A 20,000-nucleotide genomic window follows, 5' to 3' on the forward strand; every position below is an offset into this window, starting at 1 on the left:
CTCTGACTTTCTTGTCTCGTCTTCTCTTTACATTACATCACTCTGACTGTCCTGTCTCGTCTTCTCTTCTCTTTACATTACATCACTCTGACTATCCTGTCTCGTTTTCTCTTTACATTACATCCCTCTGACTGTCCTGTCTCGTCTTCTCTTTACATTACATCACTCTGACTGTCCTGTCTTGTCTTCTCTTTACATTACATCACTCTGACTGTCCTGTCTCGTCTTCTCTTTACATTACATCCCTCTGACTGTCCTGTCTCATCTTCTCTTTACATTACATCACTCTGACTGTCCTGTCTTGTCTTCTCTTTACATTACATCACTCTGACTGTCCTGTCTCATCTTCTCTTTACTTTACATTACATCACTCTGACTGTCCTGTCTCGTCTTCTCTTTACATTACATCCCTCTGGCTGTCCTGTCTCATCTTCTCTTTACATTACATCCCTCTGACTGTCCTGTCTCGTCTTCTCTTCTCTTTACATTACATCACTCTGACTGTCCTGTCTTGTCTTCTCTTTACTTTACATTATATCACTCTGACTGTCCTGTCACGTCTTCTCTTTACATTACATTAAATCCCTCTGACTGTCCTGTCTCGTCTTCTCTTTACATTAAATCCCTCTGACTGTCCTGTCTCGTCTTCTCTTTACATTACATTACATCCCTCTGACTGTCCTGTCTCATCTTCTCTTTACATTACATCACTCTGACTGTCCTGTCTTGTCTTCTCTTTACATTATATCACTCTGACTGTCCTGTCTTTTCTTCTCTTTACATTACATCCCTCTGACTGTCCTGTCTCATCTTCTCTTTACATTACATCTGCCTTTGATTGAACTCAACAGGGAAAATCTTCTAGGATATTCCTGCCCATGTCCAGAGCAGACATCAAGTTCTCTCTTTCACAGTTCTTCATATCATTTTTTTAAACACAGTTTAACTCTGTTTTTTCAAGTGTTAAACAATGACTATAACAGTATGACAAGATCATTTAAAATAGACACGTCATGTGGAATATACCAACTGTCCCTGTCCCTGTCCCCAGATCAGACATCAGACAGCCTATTCTCTAGATAGTGTAAAATTATATATGCTGATTTAGGGACTATTAATGAAGTACACTACATAGAAAATAAAAGGTCATTTTGTCTCTCTGTCTCTGTTCATCACCGTTAAACTTCTTTACCCTCTCACTCTGTCTCTGTTCCCCAGCAGGTCAGAGGTCAGACAGCAGGGCCTTGGAGGACTTGGCCCACTATGACTTCCTGGTTCAGTTGAGAAAGGCATCCTCCCACCAACCTGCCTCACACCACTACCAGCACCACAACCACCTGCCCCCCAACGGCAGAAGCCCTGCCCCAGGCATGTACCACACTGGCAGTCTGCGCCTCCATGATGACCTCCCTCCCGTCTGGTCTGTTGGGGCTCGGCACTCACCTGAGAGACCAGGTAGGTTATGGATATTGCATCCTTATAAACACACCTTGCATTTCCACAAATCTCTGTTGATATAGCCCACAAGGCTAATTTGAGTAGAATATTTGTAGTTACATTTACAACATCCGTGGAGCTACTGTCAGAATTGCAGGAAATACATTCTTATGTCATTAACAGCCAGATAGATGGATTCCTTGATGGCTGTTGACTACAGTTTGAATCTTTGACATTGTGTTTCTTAAACTTTTTGTTTTTATTGAATTTTATTGTCCTCTATCTGGCTATGTGTCCTAGACGGCGTCCCTTTAAATCTACAGGCTTGCCCGTTCTGCCAGCATACCTTCCACCGCGGAGAGTCCCTACGCGAGCACATCAGGTTTTGCCACGAGCGGAACGGGGGACACTATAGAGCTCAGATGGAACGACACATGGGACTGCACAGTCAGGTACATGGCAAGGGGACACACTGGAAGAAATATAAAATCCTTTGGAGTCCACCTACTACAAGGTGCTACTCTTTCTGAAGGTTTTTCAAGGCGGATATGACCAGCAATCTAATGACTCCAAAAAAGTGGTTTGTCAGAGCATTGGGAAGTATTCAGACCCCTTCCCTTTTTCCACATGTTGTTACGTTACAGCCTTGTTCTAAAAAGGATTCATTGTTTTTTCTACCCAATACCCCATAATGACATCAATCATAATGACACACAATACCCCATAATGACATCACAATACCCCATAATGACATCACAATACCCCATAATGACATCACAATACCTCATAATGACATCACAATACCTCACAATGACAAAGCAAAAACATGTTTTAAAAAATCTTTGCAAATGTATATATATATATAAAAAAAAGGAATATCACATTTACATAAGTATTCAGACCCTTTACTCAGTACTTTGTTGAAGCACCTTTGGCAGAGATTACAGTTTCAAGTCTTCTTGGGTATGAGGCTACAAGCTTGGCACCCCTGTATTTGGGGAGTTTCTCCCATTCTTCTCTGCAGATCCTCTCAAGCTCTGTCAGGTTGGATGAGGAGCGTCACTGCACAGCTATTTTCAGGTCTCTACATGCTGTCACCACCATGCTTCACTGTAGGGATGGTGCCAGGTTTCCTCCAGACATGATGCTTGGCATTCAGGCCAGTGTTCAATCTCGGTTTCATCAGACCAGAGAATCTTGTTTCTCATGGTCTGAGTCTTTTAGGTGCCTTCTGACAAACTCCAAGCGGGCTGTCATGTGCCTTTTACTGAAGAGTTGCTTCTGTCTGGCCACTCTACCATAAAGGCCTGATTGGTGGAGTGCAGCAGAGATGGTTGTCCTTCTGGAAGATTCTACCATCTCCATAGAGGAACCCTGGAGCTCTGTCAAAGTGACCATCAGGTTCTTGGCCACCTCCCTGACCAAGGCCCCTCTCCCCCGATTGCTCAGTTTGTCCGGGAGGCCAGGAGGCCTGCCTCCAGACTCTAGGATGAGTCTTAGTGGTTCCAAACATTTAAGAATGATGGAGGCCACTGTATTCTTGGGGACCTTCAATACTGCAGAAATGTTTTTGTACCGTTCCACATATCTGTGCATCGACACAATCCTGTCTCAGAGCTCTACTGACAATTCATTTGACCTCATGGCTTGGTTTTTACTCTGACATGCACTGTCAATTCTGGGACATTATATAGACAGGTGTGTGCCTTTCCAAATCATGTCCAATAACTTGAAATTTACCACAGGTGGACTCCAATCAAGTTGTAGAAACATCTCAAGGATGATCAATGAAAACAGGATGCACTTGAGCTTCATTTTGCGTCTCATAGCAACGGGTCTGAATACTTATGTAATTAAGGTATTTCTGTATTGTTTATTTCTTTATAAATTTGCACACAAAAAAAAATCTGTTTTTGCTTTGTCGTTATGGGGTATTGTGATGTCATTATGGGGTATTGTGATGTCATTATGGGTTATTGTGATGTTATTGTGGTGTCATTGTGGGGTGTTGTGTGTATATTGATGAGGAACATGTTTTATTTAATATTTTTTTTAGAATAAGGCTGTAACGTAACAAAATGTGGGAAAAGTCAAGGGGTCTGAATACTTTCCAAATCCACTGTAGTTTGACTGTAGAAAAGGCATGATATGCAATCTCAGAGTTGACTCTCAATCTCCTGTGGCCCAGAATTGATTTGACCTAATGCGTGTTTGTGATTGGTGCAGCACATTGACCATGGTGCGGAGAGCAGGAAGTTCAAGTGTTTTCAGTGTGGGAAATCCTTCAAGTACAAACACCACCTCAAAGAGCACCTCCGCATCCACAGTGGTAATGTACCTTTTCTTACATGAAATATTCCAAATCAATTTGATTGGTTTTATGTTAAAGCAATAAGACATGAGAACCCATGGTAATTAATACACGACTTAGGGTTTGTTCTTAGGCATGACGTGAAGCATCTTCAACTGAGGTTCCGTGTCTGTGCTTCCTTCTTTAGGTGAGAAACCGTATGAATGTTCCAACTGCAAGAAGCGCTTCTCTCACTCTGGCTCCTACAGCTCACACCTCAGCAGTAAGAAGTGCTTGACAGGAGGAGGAGAAGGAGGAGGAGGAGGAGGAGGACATAGAGGTGGAGGGGAGAACTATAACAACAGACATAGCCAGGGGACCTACCAGTCCTCTCCTGCATCACCCTCAGCAGGAAGCAGTAGGAACAGCAGTGGAAAGGGCTCTCCCTACCTTCCTCACACCCAGAAGCGTCAGTCACCAATGGGCTTAGAGAGGGAGCTGTACCCCCCTGGGGACCAGAGCAGGGGGGTCCTCCAGGGTCGGGAGCTAGGCAGGCTGTGGGACCCCCCAGCGGAGTTCTCCCTCCGGGACAACGTGTTCAAGGGCACCAACCTGCTGCCGTACCTCCATACCAGCGCCGGGGGCAAGTTTGAGCGGATGCTGCACGAGATGTTTGACAGGGAGGAGGGAGATGTAGGCTCACCCAGGGAGGAGGGGAGACTGGGGATTCACAACGGAGGGCGAGACAGGAAGGCAGATGATCCAAAACCGCTGAAACGCAACCAAACCGGCTCGTGTGAAGGGTACAGGGGTGGAGGTGGGGTGACATGCCACTGGTGCTCCCAGCTCTTCCCCAGCCCTGCCGTGTTACTGCAGCATGAGCGCTACCTCTGTAAGATTAACCGGCAGGCCATGGAGGTGCCTGAAGGTCCTCGCAGCAAAGACCACCTCCCTCCCCTCTACTTCTCCTCCAGAACCCCTCTCCTGCCACCCCCACCAGACGACAACGACAAAACCTCAGCGATGACGAACGGTTTCTCCAAAGATACGTCTCCTCTCCAGAGACCCTGCTGGCACTCTGTCCCTCAGGAGCTGCTGGTCGCCATGCACTCCCCCCTACAGCCCCGCCCAGACACACTATCCATGAGATCCTATTGGTCTAGCCAGGTGAGTGGCAGGAGTGGCGGCAGCCCCGGCCAACCAGCACCAACTAGCCCTGCTACAGACATGTCCTCACTGCTACCAATAGGACCATTACCCTCTTCAGAGATCGACTCGCCCCTCTGCCTGGACCTTTCTTCCACCACTCTCACCCCTCATTGGAGTCGAACCATCCCCCAAGGAAGGACCGCCGGGTCCGGTAGCTCCCAGAATGACCAACCCCTGGATCTCTCCCTCCCCAAGCCCCAGGAGGGAAAAGTCCTGGAGGACAGCATGCCCAGTAATGGACACCCTCGTCTGGGAGAAAAAAGAGAGAAGACCTACAGAGAGCCAGCAGAGAACCAGCAGCTCCACCGGAGGCTGAGTCTCAGTCCACCTCGGCAACAGGTGTGGGACAGGAGGGTTATTATTTATGTCTGGCTGTGTGCTGTTTGTTTTCTACTGTGTTTCTATACAGTGTATGTATGTGCAATGTGTGATCCGTGGTAGGATTGGACTATTTTAGGACAATAAACATCAATCTAATCTAAACTAATCTAAATCTCATCAGCATCAAGGCGTCTACAGTGGCGTTCCGATGTTTGAGGGCTCCGTCTACAGTGCGTACCCTCTGTTTAACCCCATGATGCCTGCTGGGCTAGCTGGCTCAGGACATGATGTGGTCCCCTCCCAGCCCCTCAGTCACCCAGCCAGCAGCCAGCGATTTCTCTCCCCTATGGTCTACATGATGGAGTCGGACACAGATGCCGTGCTGAAGAGGATCCGTCAGGAGAGACAAGCCATCATGGTATGAACAACATTTCCCCTATATATTATAAATATATATATATATATATAAAGTATACAGTTTATTTCAATTCGATCGCAGAGAAAGACATTTTTCAAATGTATTTCACAGGAATGAACTGTAAGTAAAGAGAAAACAACGCTGACATCCTCTGAACAGACCCAGATCAGAACCCCCTAACCATTAGTATTGTGAATGTCCCCCCCTCCCAGGTTGAGGTGATGGATTGCGGGGGTCTGGACTACCCCTCGCTGATGGAGGAGGGAGGAGAGGGAGAAGGGGGACCAGGGAGGAAGAGACTGAAGAAGACAGACGATGGCCTGTATGCCTGCGACATCTGTGACAAGACCTTCCAGAAAAGCAGCTCTCTGCTCCGACACAAGTATGAGCACACAGGTATACGCAGTGACATTTTTTATTTATTTATTTTTATTATATATATATTTTTTACCCCCTTTTTCGTGGTATCCAATTGTTAGTCGTTACTATCTTGTCTCATCGATACAACTCCCGTACGGGCTCGGGAGAGACGAAGGTCGAAAGCCTCCGAAACACAGCGCGCATCCAACCCGGAAGCCAGCCGCACCAATTTTTAATTTGGATTTTTTTTAAATTTTACCTTTATTTAACCAGGCAAGTCAGTTAAGAACAAATTCTTATTTTCAATGACGGCCTAGGAACAGTGGGTTAACTGCCTGTTCAGTTAATGTGTCGGAGGAAACACTGTGCACCTGGCGACCTGGTTAGCGCGCACTTCGCCCGGGACACACGCCACAGGAGTCGCTGGTGCGCGATGAGACAAGGATATCCCTACCGGCCAAACCCTCCTTAACCCGGACGACGCTGGGCCAATTGACGCAGTGACATTTATAGAAATTATGAAGCATAAATTATACTAAGAGCTCTATTTACACATTCCACGATAGAAATGTAATGGTAATTAAACGTTTGTGCTGACGTTACGCAACGTTTACCGTGAACGCAGTTCTCCGCAAAACCACGGGAACATTGCCTCACACTGTAAGGCTAAACCTCTGCGATGTGGATTGAATCAGAGCCCTTTTAGTAACGTTACGGGGGAGACAACCAGATAGTATGACCATGGCTTTTAGGGATAATCTCTGTCTTTTGAAAGCTACAGTACAGATGGATTGAGCATGTTTCTGTTCTGATATATCCCCCCCCCCACACACACAGGTAAACGTCCCCACGAGTGTCAGATCTGCAGGAAGGCCTTCAAGCATAAACACCATCTGATGGAGCATAGTCGACTGCACTCTGGAGAGAAGCCCTATGAGTGTGATAAGTGTGGCAAGAGGTTCTCCCACTCTGGCTCATACTCCCAACACATGAACCATCGATACGCCTACTGTAGCAGGGACCAGGGACAGGAAGGGGTCGAGGAGCCTCCTCTTACCCCAGGAGGGTCCACAGATCTGGGCCATGTTTCCGGGGGCACTCCCTTCTCCATGGACTACAACCCAATGTTTCTCAGTGATGCCAGTCTGGACGGGGGGATAGGAGGGAGAGCACATGAAGAGGAGGAGGAAGAGGAGGACGAGACAGACCAAACTGAAGGTGGCCATATGAAGGAGGCTTGTAATTTATCAGGGTCAGGGTCTGGTGAAGGGTTAGGGTTGGAGCTGTGCTCTAGCCCTGTGGGGAATGAGAGAGACAGACAGCATGTCGACAGAGACAATGGAGAAGGAGAGAATTCTGGTCTACAGACTTACAGACTTGAAAACAACAATCACTGGGACAGAGATGCGTTGGAACAAAATGGAGACCAGAACACAGACACATACGAGTTGAGCCCAGAAGCTCCACTGTCACAATGACAACAGCGGACAAGTATGCCAAAACCAATGCATCTAGCTACAAACATTTAACATTTTAGTCATTTACTAGACACTCTTATCCAGAGCAATTTACAGTTAGTGTATTAATCTTAGGATCACATCGAGTACATTTTCTCCTCAATAAAGTAGCTATCAGCAAAGTCACTGCTAATGGGGAAATGAGAAGTGCCTTTTTTTTGGTGGTGGTGGGGAGGGGGGGGGGGGTCAGAGACAGATTGAGAGCCTTGTGAAAATACATTTTTTTTAAACATGCGCGGTTCAAAATGAAGCAAAACCTACACTGTACAAAGCCATATGGCCACACCCAAACTAAGGACCACTTGAACAGATGTAATCAATACAGTAGACAGTACGAGGGATGGTATGATATCCACTCTGATCAGTATGTGAGAGGGCACAGTATTGACCCCTACACATCTGTCACAACAGCTATCGGTTGACTGCTTCCTGCTTGTGACTGGGTAGGGTTGAAGGAGTTTGTGTGGTTCTGTAGCAAGCAGTGTTGTTCAATTTGTTTCCAGTTGCCTTTATCAGTATAAATAATGATTCTTTATTTGCCAGTATAAGTATTCATTTTTTAAAGGTTTTATATTTCTTTACATCATATTATCCAAAGACCAACAGGTCTCTGTTGTTTGTTATTAAAACAAATGTATAAGCAATAAATAATAACTATTATTCAAATTATAATAAAGGATTAAAGATATATTATTTTGTGCCAAAGCCACAAATTTGTTTCAGGATATATCTGTTATGACTGTGGTCAAGCTGTGCATTAATTATGGGCATTAGTATGGAGATAGATTAGTGCCAAAAATGATACAATGACCAAAACTAATGGCAATATTTCGCCATACAAATACAGATTTACCTTGGGGTTTCCATGGTGACTAACGAATGTCTAATACAGTATCTAAAACGTGGAAGGCCGAGTGTGTGTGAATTTTCACTTTTCACCTTTGTACTGGATTGATATATTAAGGTTAGGTGATTGATTAGTTAAGAAGCCTCACCTGGTTGTTTAGGTCTGAAAATAATAGTAATAATAATAATAATAATCATCATTGTAAATAAACGGTCCTCTGAAAATAGAGTTTGTTATCCCTGATCTAAAAGATCAGCAAGACAAGACCTACAGAGAGCCAGCAGAGAACCAGCAGCTCCACCGGAGGCTGAGTCTCAGTCCACCTCGGCAACAGGTGTGGGACAGGAGGGTTATTATTTATGTCTGGCTGTGTGCTGTTTGTTTTCTACTGTGTTTCTATACAGTGTGTGTATGTGCAATGTGTGATCCGTGGTAGGATTGGACTATTTTAGGACAATAAACATCAATCTAATCTAAACGAATGTAAATCTCATCAGCATCAAGGCGTCTACAGTGGCGTTCCGATGTTTGATAGTCACTAGCTACTAGCCATCCTAAACCTTACAGTATTTCTACACACAAGGGGAAAACGAGAGTATGAAGAGTTAACAAAGATAAACTTTTTTTTTTTTTTGAAGGACAACATGAAACTTACCCTGCCTCACGATGTGTTACATATTTCATATACCAGACATGTGGAGTTGGTTTGTCTCTATTATAAAACGCACAGACATTGTCTCCATGTAATATACTGTGAGTACTGTGCTTGTACAGCAGTAAACAGTAAACTGTCTTCAGAAAGCATGCACACGTTTTTACAACCTGAATTACTGGTTTACACACAATATCACATAATGTCAAAGAGGAAATATGTTTTTCTAAATTTTCACAAATGAATAAAAAAAAAAAAAAAGTTGAAATGTGTTGAGTCAATAAGCATTTGACCCCTTTGCTGTGGCAAAGCCCAGTTCAGGAATAAAGTATGTGCTTAACAAGTCACATGATACGTTTCATGGACTCACTCTGTGTGAGGCACTAAAGTAATGCACTGGATGTGCGTATCAATTAGACAGTGAATGCTCCCGAGTGATCGAGATACAGTTTCGACTTCAATCTGCTTGTCAATCTAAGGCAATACCTAAAAATGGTTGTCTAGCGATGATCAACAACCAATTTGACAGAGTTTATTAAAGAATTGTGAAAATAATGTGTGGAAAGGTGTGGAAAGCTCTTAGAGACTTAATCTGTCATCTCTGCAAAGGTGCTTGTACCCAAGGGTCTGAATACTTATATAAATGTGATATTTCTGTGTTTCATTTTCAAAAGATTTGCAAAAATGTCTAAAAACATGTTTTCACTTTGTCATTATGGGGTATTGTGTGTCGAAGGATGAGACCAAACATATATTTCATCGATTTTTGAAACAAGGCTGTAAAACAACAAAATGTGGAATAAATCAAGGGGTATGAATGCTTTCTGAAGGTACTGTATATGACACCCTGATTAAAGCAATGTGTCATATATTTCAATGCCGTTGTAGCCAATAGTATTAGAATAACTGAAACGGGACGTTCCCGTTCACGTTGACGTTTCTCCACGGGCTATCAGTAACTATTTATATGGGTGTATCACAAGCAAGACGCAGGACCGATTCTAGAACATGTATCATCTTCATACCTCCTATATCTGTCAATGTGAAAACTACCTCAGATATGTTCATCCACCGTGAGTCATCTGTGAATCTGCCACAGCTCTGGTGCTGTACGCGACACCGTTACAGACAGCTGAGGTGTGACCAAACCAAAATCCTCAGTGTCTGGAGCCGTACTAGTGCCAACGGGAAATTTCATTTAAATTAAAATATTTTTGAATTTGTATTCCGAAAGTGAATTTTAATTAAACGTATTGTAGAACTCTATGCCTGACTGTTTAGGGTTCGATGTAACCCATATCGCGAATAAAGTACGATTGAAATTTAAAGGCAATGTTCCTGCTTTCGTGTAGACAATACATTCACGGTTGACGCTGTATATGTCAGTTCAATCGGAAATGGCCTTTACATTTCAGGCGCGCTATAGCGATACGGAATGCATCGAGTCCTTGGCCTTCCTCTATCACTATGAACTGAAAACTCATCGTGTCAATATTTAGTAACAGAATGTGTAGGTAATCATGCACAACTCAACCAAGGTCAGAATTATTATCTCATTCTGTAGACTTTAACAAAGCCCACGGCTACCTGATTCCACCAGCTTTTAATACTTTTTAGGGGGACAAAGACATTGTATTTTCTTGGACAAAGTAAGCAAATATTATTTTTGAACTCTTGAGTTGATATCGGCACAACTTGTATCAAGCTGTATATTGTTTAGTAACTCAGTTATGCATTTTGTATTGAATTACATTTCGTTTATTTTTTTTATTTTTTTTTACCTGTGGATATATTTGTATTAAAAATGTGCGTATTGCTTTGTCCTTTTCATGTATTCTTTCAAACACGTATACAACAATTACATATGTCCCTGACAACTATTCACAAAAATTAAAACTTGAGTTTATGCGCATGATCAGCTTCAGAGACACCAATCACACTGTTCTATGTTAATGACAGGTCTCCTGTGTTCTGGTCAGTGTCACCAGTTTCCTCTTACTGTAAATAGCTCACGTCACCACTACCAGGCTCCTCAATTCTCTGCTGTAGGGTGACTTCTTGTAGATCATTTGCATAATGATTCAGAGATAGCTAGTTTCTACCCTGAAACATGTGGCTGTGCCATGCAAAACCTATCAGTTTATTTAGCTGAGTCACAACTAGTCATTCGACTGTCTGGAATATCACAGACAACAGTTGGGAGCTTCTTTATTTAACAGTTAAAACACTAAACAGTAAATAGATTTTAAAAAATACCATCATTTTATATAATGAAATGTAATGTAAAATACATGAAAGTTCAACATTCCAAAGCATCTTGAAGAGTTGGGACACAATAGGATAAGATAAGTAATCCTTAGGATAAGTAATCCTTCTCACCCCCCCCCTTAATGATTTAGATGCACTATTGTAAAGTGGCTGTTCCACTGGATGTCAGAAGGTGGATAAGAGCGTCTGCTAAATGACTTAAATGTAAATGTAAATGTAACAATGTCTTAAAATCTAGCAATATTTCATGACAGACTTTTGATTAGAATAGTGAGTGTTTGAGCTTCTCTCTCTCTCTCTCTCTCTCTCTCTCTCTCTCTCTCTCTCTCTCTCAATTCAATTCAAGGGCTTTATTGGCATGGGAAACATGTGTTAACATTGCCAAAGCAAGTGAGGTAGATAATATATAAAGTGAAATAAACAATAAAAATTAACAGTAGACATCACACATACAGAAGTTTCAAAACAATAAAGACATTACAAATGTCATATTATATATATATATATATACATCTCTCTCTCTCTCTCTCTCTGTCTCTCTCTCTCTCTTACTGTGTCTCTGTCTCTCTCTCTCTCTCTCTCTCTCTCTCTCTCTCTCTTACTGTGTCTCTCTGCCTCTCTCTGTCACTCTCTCTTACTGTGTCTCTCTCTCTGTGTCTCTCTCTCTCTCTCTCTTTCAATTTCAATTTAAGTGGCTTTATTGGCATGGGAAACATATGTTTACATTGCCAAAGCAAGTGAAATAGATGATAAACAAAAGTGGAATAACAATTTTAAAAAATGAACAGTAAACAGTACACTTACAAAAGTTCCAAAGGAATAGACATTTCAACTGTCATATTATGTGTTGTACTGATGTTCAAATGGTCAAAGTACAAAAGGGAAAATAAATAAAAATAAATATAGGTTGTATTTACGATGGTTTACTGGTTGCCTTGCTGTGATTGCACACTGGTATTTCATCAAATATATATGGGAGTTTAGCAAAATACGATTTGTTTTCGAATTCTTTTTGGATCTGTGTAAACTGAGGGAAATATGTCTCTCTGATATGGTCATACATTGGGCAGGAGGTTAGGAAGTGCAGCTCAGTTTCCACCTCATTTTGTGGGCAGTGTGCACATAGCCTGTCGTCTCTTGTGAGCCATGTCTGTCTACGACGGCCTTTCTCAATAGCAAGGCTATGCTCACTGAGTCTGTACATAGTCAAAGCTTTCCTTAAGTTTGGGTCAGTCACAGCGGTCAGGTATTCTGCCACTGGGTACTCTCTGTGTAGGGCCAAATAGCATTCTAGTTTGCTCTGTTTTTTTGTAAATTCTATCCAATCTGTCAAGTAATTATCTTTTGGCTTTCTCATAATTTTGTTGGGTGTAACTGTTGGCGCCCCCCCCCCCCCAAGCCTGAGAAGAAAAAAAAAACATCACAGGAAATAATGTTGCCAATAGTTTTATTGCATTGGTTTTTATTAACATATAAATCTCAGTAAATTGCACGATTTGGAGTGAGGAAAAAAACACAAATGGTTGATAATTACAGTGATATAGAAAATATAAACGCTTTCTGCATATTTGAAATTATTTATTTTTTAAGTGTCTGCCAGTGTGTTTTATGAGATATAACATGTCATCAGTTTTAACCCAAATAGTTTTGCCTCTACACGTGAACAGTGAATATAAACTCTTGTTATAGGAGCATTTTAGGACTAAATAAAATAGGAATTCAAGGTTTTAAAACAATACGCATAATTGTAACTAACTTTGGGCTGTTTGGGAGTCAGATAGGTGTCTGCAGTCATTTCAGGTTATATATACATAACCTGTTATCCTATTTCAAAAACTGCTGTGTGGTCCTCAATGCAATAGTCAGAATTAGAGCCAGCACTCAAATGGATTGGGGCAACTCTGGCAATGCACTGACAAGGATTGGAATACACACAAAGTTTTGTTCCCATTATAAAAAAATATATATATAATGACTGTACTTCACTCAACTCTGCTGGTGACAGAAAAACTTTTCCCTCTTTCCCTTCCTCCCATCCATGAGACATGCAAGAAAATGAATAAATATATCAAATAAAACATCAAAATCCAACACACACTCTTTACTTCTCTTCTTCTCTTCTTTTCTTTTCTTTCTTGCTTTGTTTTGTCTGCTCCTGCCAAACCCCACAGTATTACCAAACCCACAGTATTACCAAACCCACAGTGTTACCAAACCCACAGTATTACCAAACCCACAGTATTACCAATCCCACAGTATTACCAAACCCACAGTATTACCAAACCCACAGTATTACCAAACCCACAGTATTACCAAACCCACAGTGTTACCAAACCCACAGTATTACCAAACCCACAGTATTACCAAACCCACAGTATTACCAAACCCACAGTATTACCAAACCCACAGTGTTACCAAACCCACAGTATTACCAAACCCACAGTATTACCAATCCCACAGTATTGCTCTGAAATCATAGTTTACCAAACTACCAATTACTTCAAACTACAAAAAGTTAAGCTTCACTAAAAATATAGTTTCCTTAACTAAAGCTACTTTGAAAAAGTAATTCACTAAATCCAAACTACTTTGTGATAGATTATCATATCATATCATATTATTAAATCCGAAATGTCATAGACTGCAAATTGCAGGAACATATTTTATTTAACTAGGCAAGTCAGTTAAGAACACATTCTTATTTTCAATGATGGTGTAAGAACAGTGTGTTAAATGCCTTGTTCAGGGGCAGAACGGCAGATTTTTACCTTGTCAGCTCAGAACCTTCAGGGTTACTAGTCCAACGCTCGAACCACTAGGCCATCTGCCACCCCAATAACCCTGGGGTCAGGTGTTAACAGGATGTAGAATGTAGCCTATTAATAAACAACAACTATTTCAAGTGAGAATTAGGCAGGTCTGATGCTATATTATTCTCTTCTTGCAAAAATAAGTACTGCTTAGTTCCAGTGGTAAGCTACACCACTACATGGGGGGAAAAGTCATTAGCTACTGAAGACACTACCAAGATTTGAATTTAGTTCAACTGCCACCAAGCTACAGTGTATTTACTAGTTGAACTATAGTTCACTATTCCCCAGCACAGCAGAATAAGTATACACCTAGCACTCTGAAGTCATTTCCTCATGGTAGGACGTTTCACAATCAACTTGTTATGTATTCTATTGTTTCACTGTCTATTTTATGGCATTTGTTACTTTAAGTTGAACTTTAGCAAGGGTTCATCTGTTTCAGTTAAAGGACACTCCAAAATGTGTCCCTCCAAATTTAATCTGTTTCAGTTAAGGACACTCCAAAAAGTGTCCCTCCAAATTTAATCTGATTCAGTAAGGACACTCCAAAATGTGTCCCTCCAAACTTAATCTGATTCAGTAAGGACACTCTAAAATGCTCTAAATTGAGAATATTACACTTGTGTACAAACTTTCCACCCGCTACTCTACCCTGAACCTTAGTCACTGTCACTAGTCGACTACAACCCGATACTCTACTCTGAACCTTAGTCACTGTCACTAGTCGACTACCACCCGGTACTCTACGCTGAACCTTAGTCACTGTCACTAGTCGACTACCACCCGGTACTCTACGCTGAACCTTAGTCACTGTCATTAGCTGGCTACCACCGGGTACTCTACCCTGAACCTTAGTCACTGTCATTAGCCGGCTACCACCCGATACTCTACCCTGAACCTTAGAGGCTGCTGCCCTATATACATAGACATGGAACACTGGTCACTTTAATAAAGTTTACATACTGTTTTACCCACTTCATATGTGTATACTGTATTCTAGTCAAGACTCTTCCTATATAACTACTGCTGTATACACATGTTCTATTCATATATTGAAACAACAGTAGTAGGCTTGATTTCCAATAACGTTGAGACAGCCAACATGGAGGAGGTGAGGGTTCCGGGAGTGTGGTGTCAGGAAAATAACCTCTCACTCAATGTCAACAAAACAAAGGAGATAATCGTGGACTTCAGGAAACAGTAGAGGGAACACCCCCCTATCTACATCAACGGGACAGCAGTGGAGAAGGTGGAAAGTTTTAAGTTCCTCGGCGTACACATCACTGACAAACTGAAATGGTCCACCCACACAGGCAGTGTGATAAAGAAGGTGCAACAGGCCCTCTTCAACCTCAGGAGGCTGAAGAAATTTGGCTTGTCACCTAAAACCCTCACAAACTTTTACAGATGCATCCTGTTGGGTTGTATCACCGCCTGGTACGGCAACTGCACAGCACTCAACCGCAGGACTCTCTAGAGGGTGGTGCGGTCTGCTCAACACATCACCGGGGGCAAACTACCTGCTCTCCAGGACACCTACAGCACCCAATGTCACAGGAAGGCATAAAAGATAATCAAGGATAACAACCACCCGAGCAACTGCCTGTTCACCCCACTATCATCCAGATGGAGAGGTCAGTTCAGGTGCATCAAAGCGGGGACTGAGAGACTGAAAAACAGCTTCTATCTCAAGGCCATCAGACTTTTAAACAGCCATCACTAACATAGAGAGGCTGCTACCAACATACATACTTGAAATCATTGGCCACTTTAATAAATTGATCACTAGTCACTTTAATAATGCCAATAATGCCACTACATATATCACATTACTCATCTCATATGTATATACTATACATTTCTTCTATACTATCTACTGTATCTTAGTCTATGCTGCTCTGACATTGCTCCTCCATATATTTATATATTCTTAATTCCATTCCTTTACTTAGATTTGTGTGTATTAGGTATTTGTTGTGAAATTGTTAGATATTACTGCACTGTCGGAACTAGAAGCATAAGCATTTCGCTACACTCGCATTAACATCTGCTAAACTCTCTCTGTTCATCATATATGCATAGTCACTTGAACCATATCTACATGTACATACTACCTCAATCACCCCGACCAACCGGTGTCTGTATGTAGCCTAGCTACTGTTATAGCCTCTCTACTGTATATAGCCTCACTACTGTATATAGCCTCGCTACTGTATATAACCTCTACTGTATATAGCCTCGCTACTGTATATAACCTCTACTGTATGTAGCCTCTCTACTGTATATAGCCTCTCTACTGTATATAGCCTCACTACTGTATATAGCCTCACTACTGTATATAGCCTCACTACTGTATATAGCCTCACTACTGTATATATCCTGTCTACTGTATATAACCTCTACTGTATGGGGCCTCTCTACTGTATATAGCCTCTCTACTGTATATAGTCTCACTACTGTATATAGCCTCTCTACTGTATATAACCTCTCTACTGTATATAACCGCTCTACTGTATATAGCCTCTCTACTGTATATATCCTGTCTACTGTATATAACCTCTACTGTATGGGGCCTCTCTACTGTATATAGCCTCTCTACTGTATATAGCCTCACTACTGTATATAGCCTCTCTACTGTATATAACCTCTCTACTGTATATAACCGCTCTACTGTATATAGCCTCGCTACTGTATATAACCTCTACTGTATGTAGCCTCTCTACTGTATATAACCCCTCTACTGTATATAGTCTCTCTACTGTGTATAGCCTCTCTACTGTATATAGCCTCTCTACTGTGTATAGCCTCTCTACTGTATATAGCCTCTCTACTGTATATAGCCTCTCTACTGTGTATAGCCTCTCTACTGTATATAGCCTCTCTACTGTGTATAGCCTCTCTACTGTGTATAGCCTCTCTACTGTGTATAGCCTCTCTACTGTATATAGCCTCTCTACTGTATATAGCCTCTCTACTGTATATAGCCTCTCTACTGAATATAGCCTCTCTACTGTATATAGCCTCTCTACTGTATATAGCCTCACTACTGTATATAGCCTCACTACTGTATATAGCCTCACTACTGTATATAGCCTCACTACTGTATATAGCCTCTCTACTGTATATAGCCTCTCTACTGTATATAGCCTCACTACTGTATATAGCCTCTCTACTGTGTATAGCCTCTCTACTGTATATAACCTCTCTACTGTATATAGCCTCTCTACTGTATGTAGCCTCACTACTGTATATAACCTCTCTACTGTATATAGCCTCTCTACTGTATATAACCTCTCTACTGTATATAGCCTCTCTACTGTATATAGCCTCTCTACTGTATATAGCCTCTCTACTGTATATAGCCTCTCTACTGTATATAGCCTCACTACTGTATATAGCCTCACTACTGTATATAGCCTCTCTACTGTGTATAGCCTCTCTACTGTATATAACCTCTCTACTGTATATAGCCTCTCTACTGTATGTAGCCTCACTACTGTATATAACCTCTCTACTGTATATAGCCTCTCTACTGTATATAACCTCTCTACTGTATATAGCCTCTCTACTGTATATAGCCTCTCTACTGTATATAGCCTCTCTACTGTATATAGCCTCTCTACTGTATATAGCCTCACTATTGTATATAGCCTCTCTACTGTATATAGCCCCTCTACTGTATATAGCCTCTCTACTGTATATAGCCTCTCTACTGTATATAGCCTCTACTGTATATAGCCTCTACTGTATATAGCCTCTCTACTGTATATAGCCTCTCTACTGTATATAGCCTCTCTACTGTATATAGCCTCTACTGTATATAGCCTCTCTACTGTATATAGCCTCTCTACTGTATATAGCCTCTCTACTGTATATAGCCTCTCTACTGTGTATAGCCTGTCTACTGTATATAGCCTCTCTACTGTATATAGCCTCACTACTGTATATAGCCTCTCTACTGTATATAGCCTCTCTACTGTATATAGCCTCTCTACTGTATATAGCCTCTCTACTGTATATAGCCTTTCTACTGTATATAGTCTCTCTACTGTATATAGTCTCTCTACTGTATATAGCCTCTCTACTGTATATAGCCTCTCTACTGTATATAGCCTCTCTACTGTATATAGCCTCACTACTGTATATAGCCTCTCTACTGTATATAGCCTCTCTACTGTATATAGCCTCACTACTGTATATAGCCTGTCTTTACTGTTGTTTTATTTATTTACCTACCTATTGTTCACCTAACACCTTTTTGTCCTATTGGTTAGAGCCTGTAAGAAAGCATTTCACTGTAAGTTCTACACCTGTTGTATTCAGCATTTCACTGTAAGTTCTACACCTGTTGTATTCGGCGCACGTGACAAATAAACTTTGATTTGATAAACACATGTATGTGACCAGTAAAATTGTATTGTATTTTATACTGTCCATACTGTCTATACACACACCATCTTATAAAACTACTGCTGTACACACCTTTTATATTCATCTACTGTCCATACATATACTGTATAGATACACTTTACGAAACATTAAGAACACCGGCTCTTTCCATGACATACACTGACTGGCCAGGTGAATCGAGATGAAAGCTATGATTGGGTATGTGTGCCATTCAGCGGGTAGATGGGCAAGGTAAAAGACGTAGGTACCTTTGAACGGGGTTTGGCAGTAGGTGCCAGGTGCATCGGTGTGTGTCAAGAACTGCAACGCTGCTGGATTTTTCACGCTCAGCAGTTTCCCGTGTGTATCAAGAATGGTCCACCACCCAAAGGGCTGTCAACCAACTTGATACAACTGTGGGAAGCATTGGAGTCAACATGGGCCAGCATGCCTGTGGAACGCTTTCAACACCTTGTAGAGTCCATGCTGTTCTGAGGGCAAAGGGGCGAGGGGGGGGGGGTGCAACTCAATATTAAGAAGGTGTCCCTTAATGTTTTGTACACTCAATGTACAGTATATTTATATTCCGGACTCGGACATTGCTCGTTCTGATATTTCTTCATTTACATTTTTGGGGGGGGGATTTGTGTGTATTGTTTGGTATACTGGAGCTAGAAACAGAAGCATTTCGCTACATCTGAGATAACATCTGCATAAAATGTGTACGAAACCAATACAATTAGACTTGAGGTACACAATATAGGCATTCCATTGCTCTGTCATTATAACCGAACTAAGGTCGTTTTAAAGTCTGGATTCATTCTCCAGTCACGACACAAAGTCTGACAAGGATCACATTTGAAAAGTTCGCAATAACTTTATTGTAGACAGTTAACAGACAGTGGCACAAAGATTAAACAGCTTGCTGTTGCCGTTGTGTTTGGCGGAGGCGAGTTGGGCCGTAGTTGCTACTACACGACAACAGGAGATAAGGAAACATACTGTACATTATCCATATGGGCTTTTCCTCCTGTTCCCATGTCTTTCTCCGTGTCGTGGGATGCGGTGAGTTAAGCTGGTGTTGATACCAGGGGGTGTAATGCAGTTTACCCACCTATGTTTTTACCACTAGTTGATACTACAGGGAGTAAGTAAGAAGAGCATGAGGAGAAGCTGGTGTCCCTTTCACAGCATGTCTGGTTCTGTCGGTTCTGGTCTCAGTACCAGAGGGGTTGGGTCCAAAGATGGTTCAGGTCACTGAGTTGGGTTCAGGCTGGTTGGGATGGGGCTGGATGGGCTCTAGACTGGGTCCTTGGGGATGGGTGGGTTCTAGGTTCGGTGTTATGTGCTGACTGTGTCCTTGGGGCTGGGTGGGTTCTAGGTTCGGTGTTCTGTGCTGACTGGGTCCTTGGGGCTGGGTGGGTTCTAGGTTCGGTGTTATGTGCTGACTGGGTCCTTGGGGCTGGGTGGGTTCTAGGT

The 20,000-nt window shown here is 42.0% G+C and overlaps 3 protein-coding genes across 7 annotated transcripts in view; 2 read left to right on the forward strand and 1 right to left on the reverse strand.

Moving 5' to 3' along the window:
* LOC135525559 (zinc finger E-box-binding homeobox 2-like) overlaps positions 1 to 7,698 on the forward strand; it is an 8,253-nt gene extending 555 nt beyond the window's left edge. The window contains exons 2-8 of the mRNA XM_064953249.1: positions 1,222 to 1,455; positions 1,738 to 1,889; positions 3,664 to 3,766; positions 3,936 to 5,275; positions 5,439 to 5,675; positions 5,888 to 6,071; positions 6,873 to 7,698. Of these exons, the coding sequence (XP_064809321.1) occupies positions 1,222 to 1,455; positions 1,738 to 1,889; positions 3,664 to 3,766; positions 3,936 to 5,275; positions 5,439 to 5,675; positions 5,888 to 6,071; positions 6,873 to 7,513 (2,891 nt within the window). The 3' untranslated portion in view covers positions 7,514 to 7,698. The remainder of the gene's footprint in view (positions 1 to 1,221; positions 1,456 to 1,737; positions 1,890 to 3,663; positions 3,767 to 3,935; positions 5,276 to 5,438; positions 5,676 to 5,887; positions 6,072 to 6,872) is intronic.
* The window catches only part of LOC135540385 (cytochrome c oxidase subunit NDUFA4-like), a 166,018-nt gene that overhangs the window by 35,941 nt on the left and 110,077 nt on the right, over positions 1 to 20,000 (forward strand). The window lies entirely within an intron of this gene.
* The window catches only part of LOC135540384 (rho GTPase-activating protein 27-like), a 90,954-nt gene continuing 90,332 nt past the window's right edge, over positions 19,379 to 20,000 (reverse strand). For all 5 annotated transcript variants that reach the window (XM_064966997.1, XM_064966998.1, XM_064966999.1 and 2 more), the window contains one exon: positions 19,379 to 20,000. This exon is cut by the window's right edge and continues 1,849 nt beyond it. The gene's annotated coding sequence lies outside the window, so the exon portion shown is untranslated.

The sequence above is a fragment of the Oncorhynchus masou genome, chromosome 5 (genome assembly GCF_036934945.1).
Source record: "Oncorhynchus masou masou isolate Uvic2021 chromosome 5, UVic_Omas_1.1, whole genome shotgun sequence".
In the NCBI taxonomy this organism is placed as follows: domain Eukaryota; kingdom Metazoa; phylum Chordata; class Actinopteri; order Salmoniformes; family Salmonidae; genus Oncorhynchus; species Oncorhynchus masou.